Source organism: Podarcis cretensis (assembly GCF_951804945.1).
Source record: "Podarcis cretensis genome assembly, chromosome: 3".
NCBI classification, from domain to species: domain Eukaryota; kingdom Metazoa; phylum Chordata; class Lepidosauria; order Squamata; family Lacertidae; genus Podarcis; species Podarcis cretensis.
In genome coordinates, this window is record NC_137172.1 from 120,872,380 (window position 1) to 120,891,473 (window position 19,094).

The following is a 19,094-nucleotide window of genomic DNA, read 5'->3' on the forward strand; positions in this document are numbered from 1 at the left end:
GCTGAATGTAACGTGAAGATTGCTACTTTCTCAAATTAGAGTGAATGTTTGTGTCTGCCCTTCAAGGCAAAGAACAACATACTACACTTGAGGACACTGCTTCAGGTGTGGGCAGACCTGGATTCCCCACTGACAGAAATTGGTAGGGGAGTACAAACCATGGATTTGAAGAGCCCACCCGCTCTGCATGAGGGTGCTTCACAGATAATTTGCTTGTATAAAAAAACTATTTTGGGGTCTCTGCAGCTTGTACAGTTGTATTTCCCAAGCAAAACCATTATTACTAGCTCATATTGTAGCACCCTGCTTGTGGTTAACGCTTAGCTGGAATGAAATATTCAATGCAGCAATAGAGAAATTAAAATAATAATTTATTTGTCAGACAAATAAATGATAGGCACAGTGGTATATGGTTACCAAAAGCTCTGCCCCCTCCAGCCCTGATGGCCAGCACTTATATTTCCTCAGCCCAGCCCCCTTGCTCCTCCTTTGGCTGCCTCTGTCCAATCAGCCTGGTTGAAATTCCTATTGGCTGTTTGCTAGAACCAATAATAAAAGATACACCCATTTCCTATTACCTTTAATGGGGGACAAAGAGCTATATTTCCTTCTATCCATAAATGGCAGACAAGTAGCCATATATCTTACATTTGCCTCGACAAGGCACCTTAATTAACATTTCACCTTTTGCCCTATTGCCCTATTACCCTATTGCCCTATTCACTCAAAAACAGATGGCTAAAACAGATGGCGCATGGTTTTAAATTTTATCTTAAACAGAGATCTTGGGTTCACCTTCTCACACACCATCAATGAAATAAGAATCTAACATAAGAATCTAACATTTCTTACTGTCTAAATCCTGTGCATAATTACATTAAGCCAATATATTTCATACATTAACATATATAGCTTTTTAGAAGGAAAGGAACTTAGTAAAAACAGTTTCCAAAAGCAACCCCTTAAATTTACACCCCCCTTTCAAGCCAGCTGCTGTTCCTATTAGCTCTTGCCCTTTAACCTTATGAAAATATGGCTCAAGTCTAATGGGAGGCACCTGGTATTATTTTAACTCTTAATTAGTGTTTTTGCAGCTTGATTGTATTCTGTAATTTGTATGGTCAGCATGACCTTTGCTCCTGTAGAGCCTGCAATTCCCTTTTACAACTTTGAGAAACGTGTCTCCTGCTACTGCTATAAATCGGGGGGGGGGCGGGCGGGGGGCTTGAGCAGGAAGATAAACAGCTGTCACCTGGCATGAAACATACAAGCATTTGCAAATATATCTTTTAAGCTCATTTTAAATACAGGTCTTGATCAGATGCCTCAATATTTGGACATTTAACTGGGAATATGATGCTTCAAGATATTTGAAGGCATTTGTTAACATGTGACTACAAGAAACCAGTTTCATTGGTTGATCTCTATGCCCAAAGCAGAGGCACCAACTTGCACCCAAGATGTGACGTCATGAGTGCATAACATACCATCGTCAGGGGAGACCAAGCATGGAGTCCACAATGGCTTGGATTCAATGGCCGGTGGTTCCTCCCCTCCTGCACTCAGGAGGAGCCAATCAGTGGAGCTGCACTGTTCTGCACTGCGCTCAGCTCCGTGGATGGCCTCCCTTGCCCTCTCAATATTGAGGGGGCATGGCACCTTCGAACAGATATGGGGGGGGGGGGAGAGGCTAAGACACCTCAGCCCCATAGAGTTGGTGCCCCGGCCCCAATGTCATAATAATTCAGGTCTAGTGCTTCAACACTAGCTTTATGTGATTCATCAGCATGGCAGGTAAAGGGGAACACTTAAGGTTTGTGACAAAGCACGGACCAATTCCACCCATAGGCTACTCCACCCAAATACCCTTGTTGAACAGGGGTGTTTAAAAAAGGCTCGCATTGCACACACAGGTAGGCTAAGCAATCCAGGAGCTTGTGAGTCTTAGAAACGTGGCAGAGCACAGAGCTGGTGGGGCATGGGAGATGTTGTAAGCCCAACAACAGGAGTAACGTCCAGGTCTTCTTGAGATGTTCCAGGGGGTGGCTGGAAGGTGAATCTCTGCAGGAGACTTGTGAAGAAGAGGAAGAGCTCCATTTTGGCAAGAGACTCACCTACACATGCTCTCCGACCTGTAACAAATCACAGGGGGCAGAGAAACCAGGTTTATCGGTTGCTTAGTATTATGATCAACTATTTGGAGCAATTACAGATAGGTAGCCGTGTTGGTCTGCCATAGTCAAAACAAAAAAATTCCTTCCAGTAGCACCTTAAAGACCAACTAAGTTAGTTCTTGGTATGAGCTTTCGTGTGCATGCACACTTCTTCAGATACACAGGAGTATCTGAAGTGTATCTGAAGAAGTGTGCATGCACACAAAAGCTCATACCAAGAACTAACTTAGTTGGTCTTTAAGGTGCTACTGGAAGGAATTTTTTTGTTTTGACTATTTGGAGCAATGTGTCATTGCTCCAAATAGTTGATCATAAGAAGAAAATATCCCAAATACTTTAAAGCATACTAAAATGCAGTGATAAAGTAACAGCTAACGGTGCCCATCTTAAAAGAATTACGTACTCCCAATACCATCCCTCCCTGCAGTCCTGAAAACCAGGGGTGGGAAACCTTTTTCAGCCAGAGGGCAACATTCGTGGGTGAGCAACATTCATGGTGGCAGAAATGGCCATAGCAACTGATGTGATCCCTACCTTTGCACAGTATTCTACATTCCAGGCATGTAAAGATCCCATTGATTAAGCACAAACTATACACAAAAATAAACAAAACAAAAAAGTTACCTGCAGAGAAAGGCATGAAAGCATCTCTCTTTATGAATTTTCCTTCAGAGTTAAGAAAATGCTCAGGATAGAATTTATGTGGTTTCTCCCACTGAGATTCATCATGCAGCACAGAGGACAGCAATGGTATGATGTGAGTCCCCTGCAAAGGCAAAGCAAGAGTCATTTTAAAATAAAGCATATGCCCCTGGTACAATAAATATTTAGTGTAGGAGAAATGAGATTTGAGTTAATCTGAGAAATGTCTTTTGTTTGACCATGATCTCCCACTAGAAATGGTTTGTTTTCCAACCTTGTTCTCCTTCCCATTTATATCTGTTTAATGGGTTGAAGCTGATGCCTGACAGTTTCCAACAGGTAGATTGCATGCTTACAGTGCAATGCTATACAAGTCTGCTCAGATGTCAGCCACACTGAAGTCCAAGGGGCTTACTCCCAGGAAAGCCTTAAAATATATTGTAACTAGTGGGCAGCAGTTCAGTGAAATGGATCACCTTTGGAATGAAGTAGCCATTGAGGGTAACATCTGTAGTTGTGGCATGTGGCAGGTTGGTTGGGACAACATCAGCAAATCTCTGGATCTCATGGACCACGGCATCTGTATAAGGCATTTTTGTTCGGTGTTCAATCCTTGGCTGAGAAGATCCAACAACCTTTGCAATTTCTTCTTGGACCTTTACTGGGGGAAACAAAAAATGGAAAAGCATTCATTTTTCTGCTAAGATTATCTCTTTGACTTTGGCTTTTGTCTCTCAAAATATTAATCTCTCCAGCATACAACTGGCATAAACTGGTTCTCCAATTCCGTGGGCTCACAAATTTAATCTCTAGAATTATACACAGGTATTTTTAAGCAGGACAAACATTTAAGGCAGTGGTTCTCAGTGAGGGGTTCAGGGACTGCTGTGGGTCTGCAGCACCATCACCTGCTGGGGGACTCACATATTTTGTTAATTGCACAGTGAAAGCCTTTCCGGCATCATCCAGCCTCTGCTCAGGAGCAGCAGGGGAAAAACTTGTGAAAGAGTTCCTGGGTGGGAAGTGACCTGGGATTGAGCAAAAACCTCTAACACAATTTCTTAGGGCTCTTGTGATTGGAGTGGGGAATAGGGAGAGGGAGAGAGAACAGCTTGCTCCAAGGGGTGGGTTTACATGGGAAGTGGGTGGCGCTATGGTGCACAACACTGAGCCTCTTGGGCTTGCTGATCGGAAGGTCGGCTGTTTGAATCCCAGTGACAGGGTTAACTCCCATTGCTTTGTCCCAGTTTCTGCCAACCTAGCAGTTCGAAAGCACACCAGTGAAAGTAGATAAATAGGTACTGCTGCAGTGGGAAGGTAAACAACATTTCCGTGTGCTCTGGTTTCCATCACGGTGTTCTGTTGTGTCAGAAGAGGTTTAGTCATGCTGGCCACATAACCCAGAAAGCTGTCTGTGGACAAACGCTGGCTCCCTCGGCCTGAAAGTGAGATGAGCGCCGCAACCCCATAATCATCTTTGACTGGACTTAACCGTCCACGGGTCCTTTACCTTTTACCTTATGTGCTTATCATTAAAAAAAAAAGGAATAGATCCCTTCCCTTTGCTTCACTTTTTAACTGAAAAGAACTTCTAATTGCTTTCAGCGACTCTCAAGTTTATAGGACTCTTCCACTACTTGTAGGTAGGGTTTTCAGTGAATCTTGCCATATGTGTTTGGGATTCATGTGTCATCTTGGAAGTCCAATAGGGGGAATAAGCAAATTGCCACAATGATTAGCACAACAGTTCACCCTCTGATTTAAAATTTTGACAGATTCAAAATTTCCAAGTGATCAGTTAAACAACTTTGCATGGTTCACATACAGTCTCAACATAAGCCTTCAAGGTAGTGATGTGAAATTTTTTTACATTGAAGATAAGATTGAGGTAGTTATTTAAAAATTTGGGCAAGCCGAGTAGAAGGTTGTAGCCTCACTAACATCCCAACAGAGGAGACATTTCTGGAGGCCTCTGAAGAAGAATTGATACCAGAAGTAAAACATTACATCACTGAGCACCTGCATAATTAGCGACTATCTTCTGGGATTACTTTCCACATATCTTTGTGAACAAACATTTTCAACATTTTGTTATATGAAGAACAAGCATATAAATCAGCTTGATGTTGGACCAGATTTGAGAATAAAAGTAGGAAATATTGAACCAGATGTGGAAGGGATTGTTAGACAAAAAGAGGCATGATTTCTCCCATTACATTTAGGTTTAGTGTTTTTTTAACATTTTTTGGGAGCTGCCCAGAGTGGCTGGGGCAACTCAGTCAGATGGGTGGCATGTAAATAAATGAATGAGTAAATTATTATTATTATTATTATTATTATTATTATTATTATTATTATTTAGATTTAGTAGCTGTTGGCATGTCATAATTTGTTCACTTGTACTATATGTTAATAAAATTAAATTTCTCTCTCCCCCAACTAAATCTTTGTTATTTTGTGTGGAAATATCACAAATTTTATGGTCTATTTAGTATACCTAAAATCCTTTTCTTATTAGAGGGTCCCCCACATTTTTTAAAATGACTTGCACAGGTAACTGCCATAGAGTTATCAAAATTTTCAAAAGTAGGAGTTCTTTGGCTTGGCTTTTGAAAAATAGGGGGTCCTCAGTAATTGGCTAATTGGGAACCACTGATTTAAGCCAATGCCTGATACAGTGGTACCTCGGGTTAAGTACTTAATTCGTTCTGGAGGTCTGTTCTTAACCTGAAACTGTTCTTAACCTGAAGCACCACTTTAGCTAATGGGGCCCCCTGCTGCTGCCGCGCCGCTGGAGCACGATTTCTGTTCTCATCCTGAAGCAAAGTTCTTAACCTGAAGCACTATTTCTGGGTTAGCGGATGTAACCTGAAGCATATGTATGTATGTATGTATGTATGTATGTATGTATGTATGAAGTGTATGTAACCTGAAGCATATGTAACCCGAGGTACCACTGTATACTGATGGAGACAAATGCATCCAGGATGGCTATTTAAATATCACGTGGGAAAATGGCTGTAGCTCTCATAAGGTGGCCACTTCCATGGAGATTCCTGACCAAGCAGGGCTCTACAATATGTGTTTTCAGTGTTTTCATATTCATAATCGCCTCACACAATCCTGCCCCCTGGCTGATTAATTAATTCACGTCAATCTTCACAATAACAGGAAGGGCAATGTTCTCATCCCCTCCTGCTGTTGTTTCAGGTAACATCCAAATCTGCCCCAAGTTTTCTTTCAGCTCTTGCTCTAATAGTTACATAAAATTGGATTTAAGATATCTCAGAATAATGGGAGCCAACCCAATGAAAAGCACTCACTCTGAATTTCAGGATATTTCATCATTAGTAACAGTCCCCAGCGCAGTGTGGTAGAAGTGGTCTCCATGCCAGCAGCAAATAAATTGGCCACAACAGCTTTTAAGTTTTCGTTGTGGAAATGTCCATTCGTTTTGTTTTTCTTCTCCTCCTGGGTTGCAAAGAGTTAAAACAAATGGAGTGAGAAAATTTCATATGCAGAGATAAAAATGAATACCTGACTGGACCCGATCACTGCACATAACCCCTGCACATAACCCCAATCGCTGAGCAGTGAGAGATTCCAGGTTTTCCAGACCATGCCATCATGATGATATAGGATTTATTTACACATATATACAACCCAAGCATAAGACAGAGGGACTCAACACCCCAAAGTGTCTTGCTCATCCATTAGTCACAGCTTTGGAGTCAAGCAAACACCAAGAATGGGTCTGACTCAGCTCTTTCCCTATTGTTCTCTGTTTACCAACTAAGTGAAGAGGTGGTTGTAGCTTGGCAATCCAGTTCCTTCTTCTCTGATGCTAATCGTGGCACTTAACTGCTCAGCCAACAGCCTTGGTTTAGACTAAGGAAATAATGACATTATGTAGGTGGCAAGTGTGCGGTCCTCATTTTACAAATAAACTTGTCTGACTGGTTCAGCAATAGATTCCTCCATTAGAATTTACCAGTGCTTTTCTTCTAGAAAAAAAGAAGATTCTGGAACTGCATACCCTATAGAATCCCCAGGGGGGAAAGCACTGGTTAACCCTTACTGGGTGCAAGACCCCATGAGTTAGAACATACTCAGGCATCATGCAGACTTAATATGAATGCATACATGAAAGGCAGCATTTCTGGTGAACACTTGGTTAGTGGCCATTTTGCATAAAGTGCTATTTTCAGCTAACATCTTTGGTGAATTTACACATAGTCCAAAAGGAAAGCATGACACAGAAAAAACACATGTGTTATGTACTGAGTTGAATAGGATCCAAACTGCAGCAGTCTGATTGGTCCTAGAACAATAGGATCCAAAATGCAGCAGTCTGATTGGTCCTAGAACAATAGGATTCAGAATGCAGCAGTCTGATTGGTCCTAGAACAATGCAGCAGTATGATTGGTTGGCAGGAACCACCCAATCATGCTACAGATAGAAGTGAATCCACAACCTGATTGGCTTACAGTAGAATTCCGGAATTAGCCAATCATGTGCAGCCCATTGTGTAAATAATGTATATAAAGCAGATACTTTGAGGGGACATTCATTCATTCCTCCTCACCACTATGAGCTGAATAAAGAGCATGAAATCACCTTGCGACTCTGAGAATATTTCAACATGTCAGTCTGGAACTATATTTGGTTAACCTTCTTTAAACTGAGGTGAGCAACATGGGGCCCTCTAGACGTTGCAGATCACAGCTCCCACCAGCCCCAGCCAACTTGTGATGGAGGTCACAGTATAGTAGGGACAAGCTTTGTGTCCTTCTTGTTACTGGTTGTAGAAGTGAATGTATGCCTGGCTTTTGCAGTGGAAAAGAGAAATTTAACCCACCATTTGTCCTCAAAAAGGAATCTCAGAGCAGAGTTTCTGTGTAGAGTATGTGTGTGTGAATGTGTTATTGCATCTGACACAATGGCTCATGAAACCTTATACAAAGAGAGATTCCTAATCTCCAGGAGCAGAGTTGAGCACAGTGGTTACTGTTCCAGGCACCCGGTTAGATTTATATCTGCCCTCATTCAGCTTTAAAAGGTAAAGGTAAAGGTACCCCTGCCCGTACGGGCCAGTCTTGACAGACTCTGGGGTTGTGCGCCCATCTCACTTAAGAGGCCAGGGGCCAGCGCTGTCCGGAGACACTTCCGGGTCACGTGGCCAGCGTGACATCGCTGCTCTGGCGAGCCAGAGCCGCACACGGAAACGCCGTTTACCTTCCCGCTGGTAAGCGGTCCCTATTTATCTACTTGCACCCGGAGGTGCTTTCGAACTGCTAGGTTGGCAGGCGCTGGGACCGAGCAGCGGGAGCGCACCCCGCCGCAGGGATTCGAACCGCCAACCTTTCGATCGGCAAGTCCTAGGCGCTGAGGCTTTAACCCACAGCGCCACCTGCGTCCCATTCAGCTTTAAACAAGCACAAACCATGAAAATACTTAGGCTGGAATAAATCACAGAACTTAGTTTTGCAAATAAGTAAGTATTTACTCAGAGTTTCCTGCAGTTACATCAAACAAGTCTCCGTCCGCTGGCAGTAAAACAAAAATGAAAGAAGGTTCTAAGCGGATTAAAAAGAAAATGACTTATTTTACTTACAAAAAGGATCATGCAATCTTTGGATTAGCAAAAGTGCAGGCTATAAAATCTCCCCTTTGAAGAGATTGAGTTCACTTGCAGGGAGCCAGAAGCTGCCTGGCTCCTTCATTGCGTGTTCCAGGAAGCACGAAGAGCAACAGACTGGGGAACAGAGTCTGCTGAGAGCCACACACACTCAGGTAACTTGAGCAGAGGTTAACCCTTCATATGCACACAGGTGTGAATCAGTAAGTGTATACAGGTGACTCTTAACTTACACAAGAGTTACGTTCCAGGTAAAGCCCGTAAGCCAAAATTGCTTATAGTCAGAGCACATTGGGTTCAATGGCGAGTAGGATTTCCAAGACTTTTTTGTTGGATGCCCACTGCTTTTTTGATTTTGTAAAAAAAAAAATGCCAAGTGCATAAGGCAAGTTAAATGTGCCTCTGTTGTGAGTTCCCTGTATTTCAATAGCATCAGGAGCAGCAGCACGGATAATAGCTGCCTGTCCTTTGAGGAACCAGAGGGGAGTGAGCAGAGGAAGGGAGAAAAGGGAGGAGTCAGAACTGTGGAGGTTAAGTGGAAGGAGGAGAAATGCAAAGAGCAAATCCATTCCTACTCTCCCAAATGGCTATTCCTGCCTGTCCAAATGTGGCCATCCTCAGAACGCAATGAGTTTCTAGCAGGACAAACTAGCCGCTATTCCCCCTTTGTACTATTAGCACAAAATCTTGCATAATTGGCAGCCTTGGCTATATAATCTCCTCTTCAGCCTCTGCTGTGTCTACAAAAAGGAAGGTGATAGCAAGAAACAACTGACTAACAATTGCACAACAGATTCCATTTGATTAAGGTAGATTTTCAGAAATGCTGACAAGCATGCAACCTTTGGCCCTGCAGAGACTGCTTCTGTAACACATTAATGATGGTGGAATAGTTAGAAATGGCAGAAAGTGTGCTTCTGAAGTGAGGCTTCCTTATGCAACCACTTGCAAACATACACTTAAAGCATGAATTGAAAATTTCTCCTGGGCAACTTAAAAGACTCCGTTACCTCTTGCTGTCGAATAAGAAAAGAATCAATAAAGCTCCTTTGGTCATTTTCATCCAGATCTCTGAGGTGTTTTATGAAGGTGGCATTTATGAAGGCAAACAGCTCATCTCTGTTTTGAATGATAGTCTTACGAGCCCCCAGAAGAAAACCAAGAGCAGGAAACATGTTATACAGCTGAAAGGATAAAAATGTGAAAAAAGAAAAAGAAAACATTAGGAAAGCCCAGTACTGTACGCTCAGATGGGTGTCTCAAAGCATGGTTGCCCATATACAATACAAAACAATAATGTATTCAGGTTGATTTAATGTTTAGTAATTACACCTTAAAGACTTCTTAAAGTTACTCTGGCTAAAAGGGTGGTGTAAGTCAAACTGCCCCATAGCAGTGTCTCCTGGAGGCTCTGAAATGGCGTTTGGAATGGGGGGTAGGGTACCTCAGGATAGCATAATTTATGTGCAACCCCAGGATAATAGGCTATTGTGATTCTCCTCTGGAGCTTCATCTTCAGGGAAGGAGATCTGCCCTCGGGGGCCCCTTCTGAGCTTTCATGGAAAAAGCTATCACTGGTTCTTCCTTGTCCTTGGAGTCCCAATGGCAATGAGGCCAGAAAGACTTTGTTATAGTTATGGGATAACTGTGCCATCTGTTTGAGTTTTCTAAATATTTCAAATCACCGCCAAGTTTCTCAAGATACCAAGATTCTATGTTTTATAGTGAATCCTGAACAGTATACAATAAACAGGTTGCCCTGCCCACACTGCATACACTGTTATTACAATCAACTGTTTGTTTGTTTGTTTGTTTGTTTGTTTGTTTTAATTGGAAAAAATAGATTACCATGACTGAGAAGTTTCCAAGAAGCCGGGCATTTTCATTGACCAACTTCAGAAGTCTTATGTATGCGGGATCTTCATAATCAAATCGCTTGTTTAGTAGTATGGCCACTATAATATTGGCAACAGCTGCATTCATAATTGTGATGGTTTCAAACGGGTTTCCTATACATAAATATGACAGTTAAACAAAAATATTCTGTTGAAATTCCAAGTATGGAAAGGGCATTGTTTTGTTTTTTTTTAAGTAATATTTATTAAATTTTCCAATAAGAACATACAAATACAAAACAACTACAATGAAAACAAACACAAACAAAAAACAACAAGTATAATTTCAAAACTTATTTTCTCAACCTTATTTCCCCGACTTCCTCATACCTCACCGTTTTGTATTCTAGTTTCATTATCCCATCAGCAACTCCATTCCCTTATTTCCCAAAGATTTTTTACTAATTCCATTCCTTTTCTTACTCTAATGTCTCTGAAAACCAATATTTTTAAGTCCATGTCAATCTAACATTCTTTAATCTTGTAATATTTGTTAAGATAGTCCTTAAATTTCTTCCAATCTTCTTCCACTGTCTCTTTCTCCTGGTCTCGGATTCTGCCCGTCATCTCTGCAAGTCCCATGTAGTCTGTCATCTTCATCTGCCATTCTTCCAGAGTGGGTAGATCTGATGTCTTCCAATACTTTGCGATAAGGATCCTTGCTGCTGTTGTGGCATACAAAAACAAAGTTCTATCCTTCTTTAACACCACATGGCTGACCATACCCAGGAGAAAGGCCTCTGGTTTCTTCAGGAAAGTGTATTTAAACATCTTTTTCATTTCATTGTATATCATTTCCCATAAAGCCTTAATCCTTGGGCATGTCCACCAGAGGTGAAAGAATGAGCCTTCATTTTCTTTACACTTCCAACATTTGTTGTCTGACAAGTGGTAAATTTTTGCCAGCTTGACTGGGGTCATGTACCACCTATATATCATTTTCATAATATTTTCTCTCAAGGCGTTACATGCCGTAAATTTCATGCCGGTGGTCCATAACTGTTCCCAGTCCATAACTGTTCCACCGGGAAAGGGCATTGTTTTTAAGTCTGTTCTTTGTTGCCTTAAATCTCTACTGGCAGCTTACCTATGTGTAGACCTCATTTATCAAAGAAACTGATCCTAAGTGCTGCTGGATGTGGCCATATGTTGGCTAAGAAAGGCTAAAGAGGGCTTGGAAGTCATAGGAGCTATTGGAATATAATCTACACACTACAGGAACAGACCGATTACGTCTCCACAAGGAACCAACCCTGGAAACTGTAGTTCTGGAGTTAACCATAAGTATGGGCTCATCCACACTTCCACTTCACACACGCTTTCTAGGCATGGTTGAAACAGTTTTTCCCTTCCCCCACTCCTTTCCAAAGGGAAAACCACTCTTTAGCAGTAGATCAGAACTAATGGCAATCTGGGGAAAACCCAAATTGTTCCAAAGAGTGGCTTTTCCCAAGGGAAAGCAGTGGGAGAAGAGGAAGTGTGGATAAAGCCCATGGAACACAACACTCCAGGCACCTTTAAACTGCTGTGCTTATGCACTGGTTTGACTTCACCCCTGGAGGCACATTCCATTGTCTCTCGAGGCAGACAGATGCCAACAACAAGATACACCCCGGAGCACCAGAGACAAACACCAACCCACCTTGGTAAGATTCAAATTTCTTAACCAGGACACTGCACTCTTCAACAATTCTGTCCTCTATGGACCTCTTTCCCATGCCGTAATCCCGTAATGTGGTTAGTGCAAACCGTCGCATCACTTTCCAGTATTCACCATGAGAAAAAGCTACACCTGAAGAGAGAAAAAAGCAGGGCAGGTTCAAAGTCATGCTGGCCATAGTAATATGTACTTGCTGTTTAACATCTCATCCTTTAACTACAGAATTGAGACAGGCACAGACAAGACCCCCAACTGTCATGGACTGGCTAGATGAGAAGGAGTGGTGGAAACCCCCTGACCAAGAGTTTCCCATGGAAAGGGCAGAGGAAGAAGACTTGGAGTCGGGCTCTTGGCGGTGGACAACTGGACGCACCTCAGAGGAGGGGAAGAGCTGGGGGTTACTGAAGGCTGGGAGCTTAGAGGGTGAGGAAAAGGGGATAATAAGGAGGTGGCCCAGCACAGAGCAAATACAGGAGTCAGACTTAGCAGCTTCACCACAAACCCCTCACCCCCTTGACAGTGTGTCTGTTGACGGGCTGCCAGCTCTTCCTCCCACTCCCAGAACAAGGCAGTTATTTCACAAAGTAGAACACAGTGCAAAGCAGAGAAGGAGAGGGTCCCTTGGGACTCGCCAGAGACAGAGGGAGGGGCTGACTCAGAAGGAATAGAATGAAGTGGGAGGTACCAGGCAGTCTCAGCAACAGCTCAATATAAGGGAGCATTTCTCATGAGTCTCTGCATGGATCATGCTTTGATTCCTTAATAAAGCTACTAACTTCAAGGGTTTTTTGTGCCACGTGTCAGTGCTTCCATGATAACAACCTTTTAAAGGTTTTTCAGACAATGGTTTTCATGATTATGTTATTACTGTGGAATAGAAATTAAACAAATGAGTACATGAGACAGTGCATAGAAATCCTTTATACGCGTATGCAGTATTTTATACACATATGCAGTCTTTTATTCATTTTTGTTTATTCAAGAGCACCTTACTGAACTCTGGCCTATTTTTTTTTAAAAAAAACCCCAAAACTTCATTGGATCCACAGAAATCCGCAGGTGACGCTTCGTATGACATTGGGGGCCTGGGGTGTGGAGGGACCCAGGACCAGCCTAACGCCTGCAGATCCTGTGCTCCTATCAAAGGAACACAGGTTGGTAGAAAAATTCAAAAGCTATTCTCAAGTTATAGAGCAGTGTTTCCCAAAGTGGGAGATAGCACTCCCTGGGGGATGCTAGTAGCCTCGGGTACAATTGGGGGGCATTGAATAAAAATAAAGGGGCGGTGGAAGCATAAAGGATGAAGAGAAGAAAAATTTGAAAAATTGTGTTTCATCTGTTGTGTGATGACGTTTATCGCCAGGTTGGGCGCCATTAAGGGATGGCAACAACTCCTCCCCTGGATCGGGTGGTTGTGCTGAAAGTGTGGGGTTTTCCCAGGATGGGGGAACCCTTTTCGGCTTCACCCAGGCCTGGGAATTGGATTGCAGCTTGCCTGCCTATTTGGCCAATAGCAGGCGGGCTGCAGCGCCGGCCCTGCCCCTGGGGCAGATTGGACTGTTTGTTCGCATAAAGAATGTCGATTTCCAGGGGGGCACTGAGTATATTTTTTTTCTGAAAAAGGGGCAATATGCCAAATAAGTTTGGGAACCTCTGTTATAGAGTAAGCCATGAATCTACAGGGAGGGGAAAGTATACTTTGCATTTCTCCCACGGTAACTTTTGGATTAGACTCTTTTGGCACGGTTACTCTATTTACAAGCAGTAGCAGATACTACATAAGGAACGGACTCACCAAAGCCCTTTGTGATCTCTTCCAAAATTGGGACAATGGGCCTCTCGGCAAATGCATCGGCCTGATTCAGCAGGGCCTCCTTTATTGTCTCATATCCTGTCAGCACCACCATTTTCTCGGAACCCATTTGGATGCTGAAGACAGAGCCATACTCTTTTGACCACTGAAATTCAAGAGAACGAACACAGTGTGGTCACCAAATAAAGCCCTTCTCACTATTCAAGGGTACTCAAATAATATATTAATGTAAAGCAACTCTCATGGATACAAAACTGCAGTAGCTTGCACACTTGCCTCAGAGTAAGGACTATTTTATACACTCTACAGAATCAAGTTTTCACGTAAGATTATTTGCAGTTTTATTCAATAAATGTTACTACAGTCAGTAGAAAGGGTTACGGGTGGTGCTGTGGTTTAGACCACTGAGCCTCTTGGGCTTGCCGATTGGAAGGTCAGCAGTTCAAATCCCTGTGGCAGGGTGAGCTCCTGTTGTTCGGTCCCAGCTCCTGCCAACCTAGCAGTTCGAAAGCACGCCGAAAAGTGCAAGTAGATAAATAGGTACCACTCCAGAGGGAAGGTAAACAGTGTTTCTGTGCACTGCTCTGGTTTTGCCAGAAGCGGCTTAGTCATGCTGGCCATATGACCCAGAAAAACTGTCTGCAGAGTGGACAAACGCCGGCTCCCTCGGCCTGTAAAGCGAGATGAACGCCACAACCTCAGAGTCATTTGTGACTGGACTTAACCGTCAGGGGTCCCTTTACCTTTACCTTTACAGTCAGTAGAAATCATTTCCAAGTCATTGTGCCTTGGACTGAGCTGAAAACATGTGATTTAAAAACAGTAATTTTGCAGATGAATTTACTTTTGTATCTTTGCAAATCACTGTGCAAAAAAGAATCCAAATGACATACAGTGGAACCTGTACTCACGACCACAATCCGTTCCAGAGGCCCGTCTAAAAGTCGAAATGGGTCGCTGGGCGAGGCGCCATTGGGCACAGGCACAGGCAACGATTGCCCGCTTCTGTGCAGGCGCAAACGGCGATTGCCGCTCCTCCACATGCATGAACGGTGGCAAACCCACTGGTTACTTCCAGGCGAAAAAGGATGTAAGAAGAGGTTTGACTGTAATGATAAAGCTCATTGTCTATCCTCCAGGGTTTGGGGGGCGCCGCCTGTCCACGCAAAGACGTTTGCTACTACTAGCTGCAGCAGCAACAGTAGACCAGCCCTTTCACCCAGTTTTCTAGGATCACTCAGAAAACCAGAACAAAAACAGGCAGTTGTAAGGATAAATGTGATTTACCTTTAATAGCACCTCTCTAATCTAGTTTAAAAGTTAGGCTCAAGCAAGAGGGCTGTGCTAGAGGCAGTTAAGGAGAGAAGACCTGTTGTTTTATGTTTCAATTTCAATTTTACTTTTAAAATGCAGGTTTAGTGGGGCCTGCCTGCCCATTAGCCTTAGGCAGCAGGCTGGGAAGACCACTCCCCTTCCCTGGGGGGGGGGGTGGAATTGAGGAAGGGCATCCAGGACCACCCTGTGACCCAGCAGTGGGCAGTGGGATGCTGCTCGCATCATCGGGATTCCCAGCCGCATCACACACCCTGGCGGACCAATCTGGTCAGTCAGGGGGCATGGCCACTGCAGTTTAAATCACAGCGCAGCTGAGGGGGCAGCCTCCTTTTTGCCTCCTCGTTGGATCACCCAGCCCACCCGCCCTCTTTTATGCGTTGCTTGACTAATGCTGGTTGCATTATTGTTGGGGCCAGGTAGGCATTTTTCCACTTGGCAAATTGGCACCAGCCATTTGGTTTTTGCTTACCTTGTAGCAATCGTCACAACTTTGTAAGGTTAGGCATTGCGTAAGCCTTGTTCATGGGAGGGAAGGTTGTTGCCTCTGCCTGCTACTGCTTGTTAAAGGTATCCCGTTAAAGGGATCTAGGAGTGTGGATCCTGTCCGAAGCCTGAGCATGGGCTAGGGCCATGCCACAACCCCATCAGGGACCCTGGGCCAGCTTTTAATTGATGTATATCATAGGGCTCTCCCTACTAGTGGTTGACCCTTAAGAGACTTCCTGTGGACGTGCAGGAATCAGGATATAGTCTGGTTTCACACAATGCCTAAGCCAAACCACTCACATCTGTAACCAATAAAGTTCTGGCCTTATTTATCCCATTAGCTAAAAATATTTGTGTCCATATGTTTATTATCTAAGGGGAACTGGGGGCGCCGGGGCCTCGCCACGCAACAGAGGAGGGGTGCAGCAGATCCAAGGAGCCTAAACCCACCCACCATGGCTCTCCCCCTTTGTGTCTCTGTAGCTTGAAGGCCCCCAAGGGGCATGCTGCTCACGGCCACTTGGGAGTTGGGGCTGCAGCTGCTCTTTTTGCTCCCCCCGCTGCCTTGAGTGCACCAGGGCTTAACCAGGCCACCTCGAGTTGCATCAGAAGGTGGAGGAGAAGGTGTTGGGAGTCATTTTCAAGCAACATACCAAATAAGAAGGCAGTAATTATGTATAATTTGCAGACTTAAGGCAAACAAAAACACTCTCTGTGAATGAATGGATGCATGCCAGGGTGCTGTAAACAGTAAGGCAGAACCAGAAAAGAAACCTGCAGACATATACCAATCCTTTCCATCACCTCGGCAGCATATTAGAAAATGCTAAAAGTTCACAGGTGGGTCTGGTCTGTGGTATCCTTCCCCTCTCTTATAGTTACCATTTTCCATAAGGAGATAATGGAGAGGGAGAGATTAAATGCAATACCTATTTCAAAACTCAAACTTGGATTTTATTTATTTAGAAGGAGGCCATATCTAAAATAAATATCTTTCTGCAAAGCTTATTTTTATTTATCTTTGTTTCATTTGCTCTCCTTGGGCTTGAAAGTTTTATTGGTAAAATAAGTACAAGCATCCCAAAATGGGTTTCCATGTTACAAACAGGTGGTGCATTCAAGAGTATAACAAGACGGGGATAGACTTAGCCAAGACATTGATCAAATACTTGACACACACCCTTTTGTAGGGGGGGGGGGCACCTCTACTTACATGGCTTATGTCCTGAGCTTTGCAACTGGGCAAGCAAGGGCCCTCCTGCACAGGTCCTGGCTGCTGGTAAGGTTTGCACTGGCACTTCTGCATTCTTGAAAATGGAGGCAGAGTCAAACGTGATTTGACACCAGACACCTTGTTCAAATTACCAGTTATAAATTGCAACTTGGTCCTATGACTATTTATTGGGAAAGATAAGAGGAGGTTCTGTAGCACAAAAAGGGGAGATGAGATTTACAGGCTGTAAAAGAGCAAAATGTATTATTATTATTATTATTATTATTATTATTATTATTACCCTGCTCATCTGACTGGGCTGCCCCAGTACCCTTTAGCCTTGCCATGGGGAGATGAGATTGCCAAGGGGAGATGAGATTTATAGGCTCTAAGAGAACAAAATGCAATGTTGTAGTAGTAGTAGTAGTAGTAGTAGTAATAATAATAATAATAATAATAATAATACCCCACTCTTCTGACTGGGCTGTCCCAGTACCCTTTAGCCTTGCCATGGGAAGAACTGGAATCTTTACCTTTAGCATGGTTCTAAAAGGCATCTTCAGATCCATGATGTGGAGATTCCCAATGAGAGGTAAAGGCCTCGGTCCTGGTGGAAGCTTTTGGGAGCTCTTGTTCCAGAAAGTGCCCAGGTTCAAAACAAAGGAAACCATAAGGATAAAGAGGAACAACGCTGGAATCGGCTCCATCCAATCCATTTTGTTTCAGGAAGCAATTTTTTGGGGGTAGTGGTTATAATGAAAGCCACAGTGCAATTCGGTCAACAACAGTGTCTACCAACTGCAAGGAGCAGCCCATATATAATGTTATGTTATGTCTCTAGCGAATCATTAAACCATCCCTCCGATTTTTTTCTTCTCCACAACTATTCAGAGCTGTACATTGGATGATTTGCCTTTCAGTTTAGTGTTTATTCAAGTGAATGGTGCTTACTCGCAGAAACTAATGCTTTCAGAACAGATTAAAATGCTCTTGAAGGCAGCGAACTTATCACTCAGGATTACCTGTAAACTTAGTTTGTTTGTTACCCTGGGAGTAGAGAGCAGCATTGTGAAATCATTTGCAGATGAAATTATTCAACTTGAATTAGGGACAAAAGCATTTAGTTTGAAAGGAAGGGTGCTAACTAAGCAGTGCATCCTCTCATTTCAAAAGGGCTGGAATAAATTTATACAATACAGTAATACCTCTGCAAATGTCTGCTTCGTCTAGCGTCCATTCCAGCGAACATCCGCTGCAAACCCGGAAGTACCGGAATGGTTACTTCCGGGTTTGCACTAAAAAAGAAGCACTAAATTGTGCTTCATGCATGCGTAGAAGTGCAGATGTGGGGCTTTGCCCTATGTCCTTTTCGGCTAGCAGCTGGGGCTCTGGAACGGATCCCAGTCACAAAACAAGGTACGACTATATCTGAAAGATTATTGTAAGCAATTATCATCACTAGCAGGGGTGTCTGAAGACTTGTAATGAGGAATTTTCTACCTTTCTATATATAAATTTTGAATTATTTTGTAATGAGTGGAATTAGAATTGGAAAACGTACAAAATACAATGGTGTAAAGGTTAACTTTGAAAGCCATGAGGTGGGAGGGAAGGAAGTTGATAGGCTCTAAGGAGCCAGGGACGTAAAGCGGATTGTAATTTTGTGAACGTATATTATTAAATGGGAAATAAATAAAAATTATATATATACAGAAACAAGAGAGAAGAGAGATTCAAAGCGGACATTTTTTTTTCTATTTCCTGGTGATAACATGGTGATTTACATTGACTCCAATGTGAAAGGGATTAGCTCCCTCTTCCCTCCCAGAGCAGTAGCTAGGCAGAGAAGGTTTTGAGTTTTTCATCTTTTGGAGAGGTAAATTTTGATTTTGAATTTGACACATTTCCCCCATTTTTATTTTTGATATAACCAGTCAGAATTCTGTTGATGAGGGAAGCCTTAAGCTACCCAGACTCTCAGAGAAAGTTCATTATAGTGGTATCTTGGTTTAAGAACGGCTTAGTTTATGAACAACTTGGATTAAGAACACTGCAAACCCAGAAGTAAGTGTTTTGGTTTGTGAGCTTTGCCGTGGAAGCAGGACATTTTCCACTTCCTGTTGAGTGTGTTCCATTTGTAAATTGAGTCCCCCGCTGCTATGGGAAAGCATGCCTTGGTTTAAGAACGCTTTGGTTTAAGAACGGACTTCTGGAATGGATTAAGTTCATAAACCAAG

The 19,094-nt window shown here is 43.1% G+C and overlaps 1 protein-coding gene across 1 annotated transcript in view; it reads right to left on the minus strand.

Moving 5' to 3' along the window:
* LOC307213500 (uncharacterized protein) overlaps positions 1 to 19,071 on the minus strand; it is a gene marked incomplete at its 3' end in the record, with an annotated part of 43,525 nt that extends 24,454 nt beyond the window's left edge. Inside the window, exons 1-9 of the mRNA XM_079971418.1 lie at positions 17,391 to 19,071; positions 13,806 to 13,968; positions 11,993 to 12,142; positions 10,304 to 10,464; positions 9,466 to 9,639; positions 6,140 to 6,287; positions 3,293 to 3,477; positions 2,799 to 2,940; positions 1,948 to 2,132 (exon numbers count right to left, since the gene is read on the minus strand). Of these exons, the coding sequence (XP_079827544.1) occupies positions 1,948 to 2,132; positions 2,799 to 2,940; positions 3,293 to 3,477; positions 6,140 to 6,287; positions 9,466 to 9,639; positions 10,304 to 10,464; positions 11,993 to 12,142; positions 13,806 to 13,968; positions 17,391 to 17,573 (1,491 nt within the window). The 5' untranslated portion in view covers positions 17,574 to 19,071. The remainder of the gene's footprint in view (positions 1 to 1,947; positions 2,133 to 2,798; positions 2,941 to 3,292; positions 3,478 to 6,139; positions 6,288 to 9,465; positions 9,640 to 10,303; positions 10,465 to 11,992; positions 12,143 to 13,805; positions 13,969 to 17,390) is intronic.
* Positions 19,072 to 19,094: the final 23 nt, after the last annotated feature.